Consider the following 15,401-nt stretch of genomic DNA (forward strand, 5'->3'; position numbering starts at 1 on the left):
CCACTTTATAAACCACTTCAAACAGTAAGCAGTCAGCACAATATGGAAGCTATGCAAAAAGGGAACGATACACCAAGGCCTCAGGAATGCATTGATCCCAAGGCTTGTAGATGCTGGATTTATCACAACAGTAAGTTCCAAGACCCAAGAGAGTTATCACGGTTTAGCACAAATTCAGCCAGGATGAAAAACACACCGGGGCAGTATTCGAAGAGACTAGAAAGATCAAAAAGAGAAGAGTCAACCCAGATTCTCAGGAGCCGGCATAGCAGGTCAAGAGACTGAGATGTGGGACTGACTCTGCTATCAGACCAGGTTGAACCATGGAACAGAAGCTGCTTCAGTGCTTACACCCCAGGGGCTTTAAAACAGAGAATTGGTTATTTGGCTGAAGGAGGAGCTGGGAAGCCACTGGGGATGGTAAGGCCACCCAGAAACTGACCCCAGCAGGAACCAGCATCACCCCTGGGCAGGAGGGACACAGGGGCAAGGCCAGGGCTGGGCCACATGAATGCTACAAGAAGCCTGAGGGGGAGACGTCTGCTTTCTCGCTCCAATCTCCAGGGGAGTCCCCCAGGAGCCTGAGAAAGGGTAGCCCCCCCATGACCCAAGACAGGGCCGGAGAAGTAGGGAAAGGGATCCGACGGCAAAAAAGCCCAAGACTGCTCCCCACCTTTCCTCAAACTGTATGGTGCAGACCTGCCACGCAGGCACCTTAGATTCTGACTTAGCTCATCTGCAGTGGAGCCTGAGGGCTAGCGATGCAGATGGTGCTGGTCCAGGAGCCCCAGTCTGGCGAATATCTAACTGATTCAAATGAAGGGCTGGACCATAATCCAAAGGAACACAGCCACATTCCTTCTAAGGATAAAAACACACCCTCATGTATAAGCTTTTCAAAGAAGAACGAGGAACATAAGGCACAGGTAGGAATAAGACCAGTGCCTGCACAACACTCCGTGTTACTTCTTCCCCCAGACCATCAGATTTGTATGCTTCAAGGTTATGGCTGAATTGGGTCCCCCTAAAATTCAGCTACTGAAGTCCTCATCCGCAGTACCTCAGAACGTAACTGTATTTGGAGACGGGGCCTTTATGTAATGACACTAAAATGAAGCAGTTAGGGTGTAATATGACTGACATCCTCGTAAAAAGAGAAGACTGGGACACACACAGTATGAGCAGCCGTACAGGCAGGCACACTGAGAAAAGACCACATGAGGACACACGCCAAGGAGAGAGGCCTCGGGAGGAACCAGCCCTGCCGTCACCTTCATCCTGGACTTGAGGCCTCCAGAGCTGTGAGCAGAAAAAGTTCTGCTGTTTAAGCCCCCTGGTCTGTGATATGTCGTATGACAGCCTAGAGAGTTAATATAAAAGTCTTGGTTCGGGTTTTTGCTTCTTGATACTATAATGAGGTTAAGTTTTCGCTGCTTGCCTGCCCAGTGAGAGGCAGAGTTCCAGAAGCTGGCTTACAGAATAATTTTTACAGAATAATATTACAGAATAATAGGACAGTCCTAACCCAGACGCTGCTCCTATTTAGGGGGAGAAACCAAGGCCACCAACCTCAGATGATGATGGATGCTGTGACAGAGGCAAAGCCAAATGCTCTAAAGGCCCAAGGAGAACAAAATCATTCCAACTGGGAGGTGGGGTGGAAGTGTGAGCAGGGACAGAGCTTCCACAGGGATTCTGATGGGTCCAGAAAGCGGAAATATCTGGAATGCTGGAGCAACACAGGCAAAGGCCAAGAGTCACCAAGAGACCCGATGCGCAGGTGTGCGGGGACCAGCAAGACGTCTGGCAGGGCAGGTGCGATGGCGGGGGCCCAGGGGCAGGGAGAACTGTCAAAGTAAACAGAGAACTGAGGAGCTCACTGCCTCTGGGAGCCTGGACTCTAATTTGCAGAAAATGAAGATTAATGAAATAAGGAAGGCAGGTTAAGGGCAAGGGAGTGGATATACAGAGCCCATTGTGAAGGATAGTAAAACTCTCTTTACCTAACTGCCTAAGAACAGCCTCCTCAAGATTAACATACTTTCTACCTTCATTAGCCACTTCCAAAAGAACTCTTAGAACTTTATTATCTCTTCCCCTGTTAACCTGGATCTAGGGAACAGGTTGCCATCCACCATGATATCCAAGCTAGGAACCAGGGTATGTGATGGTTGTGGGTAAGTGTCACGACCCAGTGAGTCAGAAAGAGAACTGAAGCCTGAGATCCAAGTTCTGCAGATTGAAGCCTGAGGCTCCGTCACTGCCACCGCGGTGCCACCAGCCTGGCTGCAAACAGCCATCACCCTTTGTCAGAGCATGAATCTGGCCAGCAGCCTTCTGCTCTCCCTCCACCCCCACTCAGGAGGACCTTGGATCCCTCATCCAGAGCAAGGGGAGCCACAGGCCAAATGAAAAGAAAGGAACAAAGTTACTCCTTGGCTTGTGAGTATCCAGGATCCCAGCCTCTAGTGATTTCCAGGGAAATTAAGGAACTTCCAAGCATAATTCACATGAATCTGACTTTAAGAGACCTTTGCCTTGTACACTGACTGAGAGTCCCACCCCTGCAGGAGAGGGGGCTCTCATTTACTCCCAGAGCACCTCCACGTGGCATATGCCGATGAACTAATCTCGGGTCTCATCACTGACTGAGGAGATGCAAGCATACAGCACCGGCATCTCAACGCCGACAAAAACCAATGTGACGCCTGACGAGATGGGTTATGCCCCTCTCCCTAGTCCTCTCTTCAAGCAATAGCCATGTGGCTCCTCTGAAACGACTCGTCGATAAACTGGGACAAGAAAAAGAAACAAGGCAGACAGGCGTGGCACCAACAAACACTGAATCAGCCCTGGTCTCTCCCTTTATCCCCTGGATGTTATAACTCTCATCTGCCTGTTCCCCAAAGGACTCTCCTTGGATGTTCAGTATTGGGGTTTGGAAAGGATGATAACAGGGAAACTGGCAGAGTCAACAGTTGGGTCTTGACAATGAACATAATCCTGGGAACCTACTGGTTCACTGGGCCTGTCTCTACAAAATGTGCAAATTCAGTATAAGAGCAAGTTCCCACAGTTCAGCACAGGCATGTGCAGACTGAACTACTTATCTGAAAGCACGTTTGCATTTACACCCTGGCACCGCCTTATTGTGAGTAAAATATCCTTCTTTCCCCTTTGCTTTTTAGTTCAGTCAAGTGACTTGCTTTGGTCAATGTGATGCTAGCGAGCACGGCGCAAGCAGAAGCCTGAAACACACCTGCACGACTCGGCATGCCTGCCTATACCTTGGCCAAGACCATGAGAAGAGCACGCCCCAGAAAACCAGCCGGTCCAAGAGGATGAGGGACATGTGGGGCAGACCCGGAACCCACCCACAGCCTGGAGCCAAGCCCAGCCAACTCCCAGCCAACCCCCAGCCAACCTGCACACGCATGAGAGAAAACGTGGTTTTACGCCACTGGGTTGGGGTGGGTTCTCTGCAGCATTATTAGAGCAATAGCTGATAAAGAACGGTCCGACAACAGAAATAGGAGAAAGGATTACACAGATTACCGCACAGATACAAACTCATCAAATAACACTCATTTTCCTCATCAATTTCCAAAGAATGCTTTCAAAAACAGCGTTTGAGTACCTGTCTTCTTTCCTTCACCTCAGCCCTCAGGCACCGTCTTCCAATAAGAGAGGAAGACTGCCCTAAAACAGCAAATATAAGCAGAAAATGACTACAGATTTAAAACACAAATACCAGCAGAGAAATCTAAAATGGGCTTGCAAGAGCGAGAGACAGGAAAAATTTGAAATATCATTAGCCTTTCTCATAATCTTTGACACCTAGCACAAAACACATTTCCATTCTTCTCATCTGAATAGTTATAAAAAAATAAAAATAAAGATTTATGAATAATAGAATTGGAATTGGAGGAGAACTTAGCCTCAGGGCCCAAAAATCACCTCCAATTCCATTAGAGCTGATGCAGCTACAGGATGAAAACTACCCATGTCTTGGGGGTGCTTGCTCCACACCTGACTATGGTACTTGCAAATGCAAGTGAGGTCTTTTGCTTAGTTTCCTGAACAAAAATCTATTGACATGGGAAATGCTGAAGAAGTACTTCAAAATAATGACACTATCATCAGAATCAGGAGGCTCCCCTCCAGAAACCCTTACCTTCTGTAACGGGAAACATCATCTCTCAGACCATCACAACCCACCCCCACTGAGAAGCACAGCTCAACCTCCCACCTTATGAGAAAGTCTTTTTAAGCCTCAAAGCAGGCCAAGCTGCCTAAATGGCACGTGGAGAACTTTACAGCGTATGCTGCTGACCTCTTTCAGAGCTGTCAGGCACAGAACTACATGGCTGACCCAGGCCTTCAAGAGTTTGCCCCCATGAAACGGTTAAGTGGGTGCCCCATTTTTCATATATAGGGTAGGGTTCTGCCAAGACATGCAGCTAAACCTGATCTCTCCAGCCTCACCTACGGTACAGGACATTTCATTCTTTCCAGAATACTTTGTCTGAATAGGCCTCAAAAACAAACCCAGGATTCAGTGGTCTCTGAATCCCCCTCCCTCACGTGTGAAGTCAGACACTATCAAAGCTTATATTCTGGTCCGAACCTCAAATGTCGTTGAGGTATTGACCCTTAATAGAAGACTCAGGTTTTCTGCCAACTCGGCAAAAGCCGGAAACACGAAGAAGCATGTATTTTGAAGCACAGAAAATGAAAATTGGAGGCCACTGGTGACATCCTTTCACAATTAGCATCGCCAAACATGCAGACCATCTCTGTCTAGCCCTTGAGACACACAAAAAAACTCCAATAGGAAATTACTAGTTTCGTAATCTGAAATCTAGCCATGCTATGCACACACATTCTACAATACTGACACAAGACTTTTTTATCCCCCCCCCCCCATTTAACCTATCACTTTTACATTGGGTTTAACAAAAGCAGGAAAGCAAAGTGGATGCCCTTGAATACTAAGTGGAGTTTAATATGTGCTGAATCAAAAATGGAAAAACTCCAGCAAGTAAAAACAAACACCTTACATATCAGCAACCCCTCTGCATGTGAAAATACACACCTTTAATGTCTCATAGCTCTATTTCCTATTTCCATTTCTTCAAAATTAAACCAGAACCCAAATCCCCCAAAAGTCATTGGTCTTACCTTAAGCAAAGCATGTAGTAGCCATATATGAGGTAGAAGGCAAAAAAAAAGTTTTATCTATTTAAGCCAAGATAGTAAGATTAAGGCACCATATTATAGTCCTTACTTTCAAAATATTTTGGGTTTCATTCCACTTATTTGTCCATTCCTTGGTCAATTCTTGAACCTAAAAGGAAAAGTACACATGTGTGATTGCTTCATTATCCATTATTGTGGTTTTCTTCTAGAAAGTTTCTAAACTCTTATAGCTTATGGAAGGATGTACGATATATATCTTTAATTACATAGTAATTCTGATCCCTGAAAGAACTATTACCAAATATAAATCAAATAAGCTGATCTCATTCTACAACCTACATTGTAGCAAAGGAAAGAACAGGAAAAAAAAATTGTCAAGTTGCCTAGAGTTTTACAACAGTCTTTTTTATGGTATACTTAAGTAAAAGCTGCTTCCTTGGATATTAACTAAAAATTACAAGTTCAAGAATGGGAATGTCCCATTAAGTGGGTTAATTTTTCCCGATTATACACTAGGTCCTAAAAAAATAGTGATTTGCTTTTCTTTCTAATTAGATGGGGTGATTAAATCACCTTGGATGCTGCAGTTTTCTTTAAGAGATAATCTGCTGCTTTAGCTAATTAATAGGACTTATAAATCTCATTCTATCTTAAAAAAGAAAAAAGGTAGCTCTTTAACTCTTTTAGTAAAAGCAAAAATCTTTTGATAAAAATCAGCTTCTTTCCAGTCTGCTGTAACCTAGGGGAGAAAATATCCCCCCAATTGTTGAACACAGCACAGTTGGAAACCGCTCCTCAAATCTAATAAAAATATTTTGCTAGTTCCATAAAACTTTGTAAATGGTCCTAGTAAGTAATTCATTAAGAAGCAAACAGTGATATTAGATTGAGAGGTAGGAAAAAAAAAAAAATGTGTCCTGTAAAAAGGAATATCCCTGAAGCTAAAACAGAGTGACTCCCCCCAGGGACGGGGTAGGATTGGACAGACAGATGACACTCGTCCTTTCAAAGCCTTCCTCCTTCCCTACTTTAGCAGTTCTGCCACTTCTCCACTCCCATCCCATCTGAACGTACCGCTCTTGCAGCTGAGACATTAGCTTATTTAACCAGGCCGAAGTGCATGCCGGGAATACACCTGCTTGCACTCTCACTGCCAACAGCAAGACACCCCCCACACGCCACTGAGTATATAGCAACTGGAGGAGGTGCTCATGTCAGACACCTCCCCGACAGAAAGCCTTTGTTACTGACAAGTGGGGAAACTGAAGGGACGGCTTACCGGAGAGGAAAACCAAACCACACCTAACCCACCTATACTCAATTGTTCGGCAGTCGTTCATTTTACTCCATTTACCCCAAATAGGGCTGACTAAGTTAAAAGAATACCGCTTCATTTTCACTAGCTATTAAAATCAAAATCAATCATCTTCTTGGTTAAAACCAAATAAATGAAAGAAACAGGACCGACCCTCTCTAGTTTTGCTTTTTGTGTGTTTTTAACGGTTTGCAAAGACTGTCCTGAGCTGTCTGGAACTGCACATTCACTCCAGTCTTTCGTCTCATCCCTTGAGTGATGGCAACTTCAGGCTCTAATGATGGCAGTTAAAGCCACCTGGCTATCAGGGTGTGTTTTGGAAAAGCTTTCAGAGAGGCAATGTTCCGAGAGGGAATGTTCTGCCTTTTCTCCCTACAGAAGAAGGAAGGACTGGTATATTGAATTTACCAGTTTATAATCATCGGTTCACAGATTCTCACTGGCAATTTATCGGACAAACACGGCATTCAATAATAAATGCTTCTGCATTTCACCAACAGGTGTGTTCTTCCTGAAGAAATGACAAGCCAATCAATCCTTTTCCAATTCAATCAAATAATTCTAGCTTTAAACAAATTGTTAAGTATGCCTTGGGTTTATTTTACTATGGATTTTAAAGCAAATAATCTTCATTTACAAAATAGACCAATGTGTGATACCACCTCTAGCAAATGACCAGGTGATAAGATTTATAGCTAAACAGACAGCAAACGATTGTAAAAGGTCAGCAGAAAACTAGATTAAAACTTAGAAATTGTTATGAACGAGATACGTAGTCATTTCTGTCACAGCATGTGTAATGCATTCAAATTAAGATGTTTATTGCTTTCTATTAACTTGCTAGGTATTCCTGAAAACTATTATTAAGAAACAATATAAGACTATATCCATTTCAAAGCACTCAAAATTAGAATTTGAAGCACTAAAATACAAAATTTCATCAGAAAAATAGGGAGTAAGAAACTAATGTTTTTACTCATGCTATTATCAGCAAATTCATCAGCATAATTACCCAGGGAAGTGTCAACAAGTTCCTAACTACAAGCCAATTTATATTTTCAGTATTGTGTACTCTTCAAAGAGCTTTACCAATAGAATCCAATTTTCTTTCTCAATCTGCTGTAACCATTCAGCACAGTGAACAAAAATCCAACCCAAAAAATGTTCTCAGTGCCTGTTTTTCTTTCACAGACGACTCTTTTTTTAAAAAACAAAAATAGTACAGAACCAGGTCAGCCATGAAACTGGCTTTCAGAAAGAGCCAGCATACCAGCACTCAACGTCAGCCCACGACATGGCCCAGAGCCACTGAGTGGCCCAGAGCCACTCTCTTTCTGGTCACTCACTGCCACTCCCTCTCCCTGCTTCAGCTGTCCCTAGCTTAAGGGAAACTAAGCATCCACGTGGAGTATTCAGAGATTCCCCCGGTGCTGCACTTCCCATTGGAAACAAAGTAAAAGGATGACAAAAAGACTAAACGGTGGTCATTCTTCAGCTACGGTTAAGCTGTGGGGACCACCGCTGTCTCATAAATGTTGAACATGGCCTCCCTCGACTCGGGGCTCCTGTGTGCTCTGAAGTACCGAGCAGCCTCCCGGCCTGCATGTGAATTTCAGTTGCAGTAACCATCATGTACCAGACAAATCCCATTTAATAAGTCACAGAGGACACGATGAGATACACCAAGAGTCAACCATCGTGCTTCTTTAAAAATGGGGTGAGGCAGAGGGAGGGTTCAGTGAAATGAAGAAGGAAAATGAGTTTAAACAGCAAGTATTAAAAACCGTGCACTTAAAATAACAGTGAAAAGATTTTTAAAGAATAACGAGTCAGGTATCACTTACTCTTGCTTCATTCTGCTGAAGTTTTTCCTCCATACTTAAGGCTGTGGGGGAGTCTAGGAGGGCAATCTACAATTTAAGCCATAAAAGAGAAAAGTAATTAGTAAACAGCAATAATCTACAGGAAGGATTTGTCCATGATTAATAAATTATCAAAAAGAGCCAAATAACTATTAAGCAAAGGTCAAAAGTACTGTCCCACAACCACCCCAAAAGTGTCAGTCATCACTGAGTCTTTAATCAATGGGGTACATATCTCGTAATATTCAAAACCATAGCATCCTAGCAAACCCACATTTGCAATACAAATCAGTAAAGCAAAGGAAAAAGACAAACATGTTACATACTGACATTTTACCAAAATCAAACACGGTCTAAATCCCTAAATCTGAAAGAATTCATCTGTTCTGAATACGCACAATGTACAAAATTCAAAAAGAAGCATAAGTCTTGCTCAATCACAGGCTTCTGAGAATTATACATGTTGATACATCCAAATGAAATTTAGTTTCACTGCTGGATTATACTCCATGTGTGGTATGGCTAGCCCTTTCTTTATGTGCGTTGCAAAGGTATAAAGATTGACACGCGAATGACAAACACCAAAATCTGGTTAGAACTGGGACAAGACACAGAAGGGGAAGCACAGGGAGCCAGGTGGGGCACAGAGGGGCTCTGACTGTATTCGGAACTCATAACCTGAGAGGTAGGGACATAGTGCTCCCTAGGATGTCATCAGAAATAAAAGAAAGGGGTCATATAAAAGGCACAGCATGTGGAGGGGGCGGGGGTGTGAGGACTTCGGGGTGGCTCAGTTGGTTAAACATCCCACTGTGGCTCAGGTCATGATCTCGCAGTTCGTGAGTTCGAGCCCCGCATCAGGCTCTGGGCTGACAGCCTGGAGCCTGGAGCCTGGAGCCTGCTTCAGATTCTGTGTCTCCCTCTCTCTCTCTCTCTCTGCCCATCTCCCACTTGTGCTCTGGCTCTCTCTCAAAAATAAATAAACATTAAAAAAAAACTTTCAAAGATACAGCAGAGGGGATATAGTCAATGATATTTTAATAGCGTTGTGTGGTGACAGATGGTAGCTACACTTGTGAGCAGAACATCACAAGATGTTCAATCACTATGCTGTATACCTGAAACTGTGCATCAGCTATACTCAAGTAAAAAAATTTAAAAAACAAAAAACAGAGAGGGTCTTCCTCCCTCCCCATCCACAGGCAACCACTTTTTCCCAGTATGCTGTGTAAACCTGAAGTCATTCTGGTCATATGCACGCATATTTTTGTTGTTTTTTAAACAGCACAAACACTAGCAGAACACTATTCTGAATACTGCCATTTTCGCTCAACAATATATTCTGGAGAAAATTCAGTACAAATAAAACCACTTCGTTCTTTTTAACAATTCCAATTCACCATACAGTATTCCATATATGTATACATATATATATACATATATGTAGACAATATTTGAATATTCAAATCATATATCCATATGTATGAATATTCCATAATTTATGTCAGCACTTTCCTAGTAATGGAAATGCAGGGTTTTTTTCTAATCTTCTGTTTTACCAGCAATGCTGCAAACAGCAATCCTATACCACGGTCTACCATGTACATAGGTGTATCAATAAATTCCTCCAAAGGTATTTGTGAGTCATTTATATGTATGTTTTTTGTTTTAACTGCCAACTTCTCCTCCTCAGAGACTGTAGCATTTTTTTTTCATTATTATTTACATTTCAATTTCTATTCAAATGAATGCAACAGCCATAAGTGGTCTTCGTTGGCTCAGTTAAACTTTCAGGCTGACAAGATTACCATGGGCCACACTCCACATGGACAGGACAGCAAGGTCCTCATGAAGTCTCTGCAACAGTCCCCACAGCTGTCAGGAGCTACCATCTGTAGCCCTCTCGAAGGGCTGAGATTGAAACACGCACCTAGGGGGCTCACCTTGGCCTAGAAGCCCCACACCCCGCCAGAGGCAGCATCTCTTGTTCAGGCACACCCTCTAGGGTCCACAAGAGACATCCTCAGTTACAAGAGTCACTGCACTCAGGGAAACCCAAACCTATGGCTTTCCACCCACATTTACAGTTTATATATAGTCCGTCCTAATCCAGATGCAATTCTCCTATTAGGGGCCATTTTTATCATTGGAGATGTTGTCTGGTTATAAAGATGGCCTCCCACTTTTACCCAGATTACGGAGAATAAAGCCAACAAGATAAGCACTAGTAAAGGAAATTCATCCATAGAGGAAAAAAAGGAGTTTTTCTAACACATTACTACAGCACATTATTGCAGCACCTAGCATGCCGTCTTGCACACGGATGGTACTCGACAAATAGTTGCCAGTGAAGAAATGCAGGTGGCAGGCTTTATTATGCCTGCACAGTTTATATGTGGCTGACAATTTTCACAGCAATTAGTGACCCCTTTATAACATGGCTAATTTCACCGACTCTGCTATAGGGATTTTTCATCTATACTCAAAGCTGAAACATTCCTACCACATCATCAACTCAGCAGATAATCACCGACTGAACACATGCGGGTGGGCGGGCTATCATGACCACTAGGCCTTTTGGTAAACCCACCTAAGTCCTCTTAAAGGAAATATCTGGTCAAACTAAACCATTTTCAATTAAATTACTGTTTGCAAGGTGTCCATTTAGAAGAAAGACGTTCGGGACTAAATAATACTCAGGTGAAGTTCATGTGTTAAACCAATGGTAACACGGCATCACAACTGCAGCAGCATCAACTCCACCAACGACATGTATAAGCACCTGTCGCCTCCCACCCGGGCCAATATACTCTGCAATTAAGCATTTTGATCTTTGCCCATCTGATACGTTTTCTAAGAAATGTGAGGTATAATTTACATGCAGCAAAATACACAGCTTAATGACTATGTATCCATATCCGTATATTTTCATCTCACTGTTCTTAATATTTGCATTTACTGTATTTCAAGGGACATTGAATATTTTTTCATGACTTAGAAACCATTTGAAACTTTTTCCTGTGAACTGTGCTCATATTCTTTATTCACTTTTCGGTCAGCTTCTGATCTTTTCCTTATTTTTTTTTTTAATAGAAGCACTTTTGGGGGCACCTGGATGGCTCAGTCAGTTGAGTGTCAGGTCATGATCTCGCAGTTTGTGGGTTCAAGCCCTGCATCGACTTTACCGCTATTAGCACAGAGCCCGCTTTGGATCCTCTGCCCCCTTCCTCTCTGCCTCTCCCCCACTCACTTGCTCTCTCAAAAATAAATAAAAGTATTAAAAAAAAAAAAAAAGAAGAAGCCCTTTTCACAATAAGGAAACTTGTGGCACAAGTTGGTGATCTATTTCTCCTGGTTTGTACTGATTAGAGCAAATTTTCATGGTGTTATGTAAATATGCTACGTCCTTCTTTACCTTGGTCTATGTGAGCTCTCATGAAATGAGACAGAGGATTACAGCTCCCTGTGGCAAATGTGTTTGGCTCTGTCTCCTGCTATTTCCTATAGTTTTTGGGGGTTTCTTCTTTATAAAAGTTGATATGTTTGGTTTTAATTATGAATTACACTCTTTGCTATAATAAAGTGCTTTTTTGTTTGTTTTAGAGAAAGAGCACATGAATGAGGGGGAGGGGGAAAGGAAGGGGGAGGGAGAGGGAGAGAATCTCAAGCAGGCTCCACACTCAGCACAGAGCCCAAACCAGGGCTAGATCCTATGACCCTGAGATCATGACCTGAGTCGGACATTCAACCTACTGAGCCACCCAGGCGCCCCATAAAGTGCTTTTTTAAGGTATGCATAATATATATATAATGTAAAAACAACATAATGCTGTTTTTGTACTTCTTCCTTTCCCCTCTGAATTACCTAGTAGGCCTGTGTTCATTCATACAAATATCATAACAGTTTCCGTCTGTGACCCTCCTGGAGATGTGTCTTAAAAGTTTGCACATGATGACATTTCTATTATCTAGCTATCGTTTAAAGTTTCTCTGTGACTCCAGCTATACAGATGAGAAATTCATCCTATTTCCATTTTAGTGTGCTCCTTTGCTTCCCGACTTTTCTGGCTTATTTCATTTCTATATTGTTTAATTTTCTCATCTCCAGATATATCCAAGAGAAAAAGAGTTCACAGACGTTCTCTCTGTCAGCTTTAAAGTAGAATTCTGAAAACATGCTTTAAATATAACAAAAGAGAACACTTGAAAGGACAAGCGATCAAAATACTCAACTTCATTGATCATCTGAGAAGTGCAAACTAAATCCTTCTGTAACATAACAGTGCATCCGTCAGATGGTCACAATGAAAACTGGACAGAACCCAGTGTGGACAAGGGCCTGCAGCAGCGAGATCGGGCACTTTTGTGTGCTCATGGTAGATGTAAACCAGTACAGGCACTGTAAAAACTGTCTGGCTAAAACTGAGCATATGTACACCTTCCGACCCACCAACTCCACTCTTAAGTATAAACTTAACAGAAACGCGTCGGTACATTCGCTAAATGACATGCAGAAGAAAGTCAGCAACAGCACTTATAGCCCCATAAAGGAAACTCCCCAAATGCCCATCAAAATTACACTGGATAAATGAGTTGGGACACACTTGTGTGATGGAATACAATATAGCAGTGAGAATGAATGGATCTACAACTATATGCAACACCATGGATCAATCTCACAAACACGACATTGAATGAAAGAAATGAGACCAAGAGTATATACTACATGATTCCATTTACATAAAGAACAAAAATAGGCAACACTAAAACCTAATCTATGCCCTCAGAAGTCAGGATAATAGTTACTCTTGACAGAAATGGCAGGCAGCACCTGGAAAAGGAATATCAAGGGGGTCTTCCAGGATGCTGGTAATTTATGTTCCTTGATAGGGACGCAGGTTAGATCGGTGGATCCGGCTTGCGAAAATTCAATAATCTGTACACTTACAATATGTAGTTTCCCTGCACATAAATAACTCTTAAATACAGAGTTCATATATATGTATATATACAAACAACTACACATATCTGTGTATTTCTCTGTAGTAGGAGAAACAAATACATATTATATTCTTGTGCTTCATTTACTTTGTACTTTTGAAATTCTGATGCATTTGACATTTTGCACTGGCAAATACAAAAACTTGTTAAAAGGAGTTGATTTTTATTTAGCTGCCCTTAGCCAAACAATGGGACTTTGATTTGAATAACCATCTCAATGAACCATGGCAGCATTTGGAATATTGTAGGAATAGAGCAATGTTACCAGAAAAAAATTATACAGAGATTTTTAATGGGTACTTAAGAACACCTGCTTATTTTACTGAGCATCACAAATTTAATTAATTTAGGATAAGCCTGTACTGTCCCACAACAATTTATAGTTTCATAGTGTGATAAATTGTTTTAAATTGGACTCCTGTTTTTATTATAACGTATGAAGTTAACCAAAGAATTTTATCTTCAGTGTGTTCTAAAATAGACTTAACTATCTCTTCCATCCTCACCCTCACCCACAAAAATACTCCTTCAATTACAGCAGCAGCCCTCGGTCACAAAAGAAGATAAAAGGCAACTGGCTCACACAATACGTCTCAAGACATCCCTCAGACAGAATATGGAAAACTTTTAATAAATTAAACTTTTCTGTCTGTATGATAAGGCTTCCTTCAAGGATTTCCTCAGGTTCATTTAAAAAGGCTCATCTTGGGGCACCTGGGTGGCTCAGTCGGTTGGGCGTCTGACTTTGGCTCAGGTCATGATCTCATGGTCCGTGAGTTCAAGCCCCGCGTCGGGCTCTGTGCTGACAGCTCAGAGCCTGGAGCCCTGTTTCAGATTCTGTGTCTCCCTTTCTCTCTGCTCCTCCCCTACTCATACTCATTCTCATTCTCTCTCTCTGTCTCTCTCTCTCTCTCTCTCTCAAAAATTAAGAAACAAACAAACAACAACAAAAGAAAAGAAAAAAAGATCCCAATAGCATGGTATACAAATTAAAATGACTATCATGTCCTAAGTCAGGGGAGCCTGATAATATCATATACAGCTGGATTATTCATTCTGGCAACTTGCCTTCACACACAGGAAAGGTCCACATCAAAAAGTAAAATATATGTGGAATGTTTTGTTTTGTTTTGTTTTGTTTTGTTTTGTTTTGTTTTGTTTTAGAGAGAGAACACGCGCCAGTGGGGTAAGGGCAGAGGGAGAGGGAAAGAATCTTCAGCAGGTTCCACGCTCAGTGCAGAGCCTGATGTGGGGCTGGATCCCACAATCCTGGGATCATGACCTGAGCAGAAATCAAGAGTCGGTTGCTCAACCACCCGACTGAACCACCCAGGTGCCCCTATATGGAGATATTTTTAAGTGCAATGAAGAATTCCTACTCAAATGCTGTCTGCCATCGGACGGGAATAAACTGTCAGGTACATTTCAGGATGCAGGAAACTCAGTGAGGTTTTCATTCTGCCAATAGTTTTATGGGTCAAACCACTTATGGTATGTCAAGGGCTTCAAGGGCCATACATTTCTAGATGAAAAGCTGCTCTAGAGAGGGCACTCTGCATCTAAAGAAAAGCATTTTTTTTTTTTCAAATAATACCTTTAAGACATCCATGTATGGGTTAGGAAAATGGGAAGAAATGTATCTTTGTTTATTTCTAACTCAAATCTAAGTCCAATATTTTAAAAAGCTATCCCTGATTTTCTTTCAAGGGTGGACTTTCTTTACAACAGTATCTAAAACCCATCAGAACCTAAGTCACACTATTCATTAAAGAACGAACATAACTCTGTATGCACACTACACAGATAAGCAAGTTTACTGTGAAAAAACAAGGACAAAGGCCCTTCACTGGAATCCCAAAACATCCCGAGGTGAAGCCATTTGGACAGTCAAGCAAGGCCTCAAGGACATCATCTCAGCCAGTTACAGGTGTGTCACACATGTCACTGTATCACCATAACCACCTCTGTAATGGGCAACACAAAATAGATTCAGAAAGGTCTTCAAACAAGTCTTTCATTCTGTA

At 42.1% G+C, this 15,401-nt stretch overlaps 1 protein-coding gene across 11 annotated transcripts in view; it reads right to left on the reverse strand.

Moving 5' to 3' along the window:
- KIF16B (kinesin family member 16B) overlaps window positions 1-15,401 on the reverse strand; it is a 288,842-nt gene that overhangs the window by 215,588 nt on the left and 57,853 nt on the right. For all 11 annotated transcript variants that reach the window (XR_002083782.2, XR_002083783.2, XR_008417797.1 and 8 more), the window contains 2 exons: window positions 8,359-8,424; window positions 5,288-5,347 (listed from right to left, as the gene is read on the reverse strand). Coding sequence is in view for 5 of the 11 variants with exons in the window: in XM_053890449.1 (XP_053746424.1) it covers window positions 5,288-5,347; window positions 8,359-8,424 (126 nt within the window). In the remaining 6 variants the exon portion in view is untranslated. The remainder of the gene's footprint in view (window positions 1-5,287; window positions 5,348-8,358; window positions 8,425-15,401) is intronic.

This window comes from Panthera pardus, unplaced genomic scaffold (genome assembly GCF_024362965.1).
Source record: "Panthera pardus isolate Hobbes unplaced genomic scaffold, ASM2436296v1 HiC_scaffold_25, whole genome shotgun sequence".
NCBI lineage: Eukaryota > Metazoa > Chordata > Mammalia > Carnivora > Felidae > Panthera > Panthera pardus.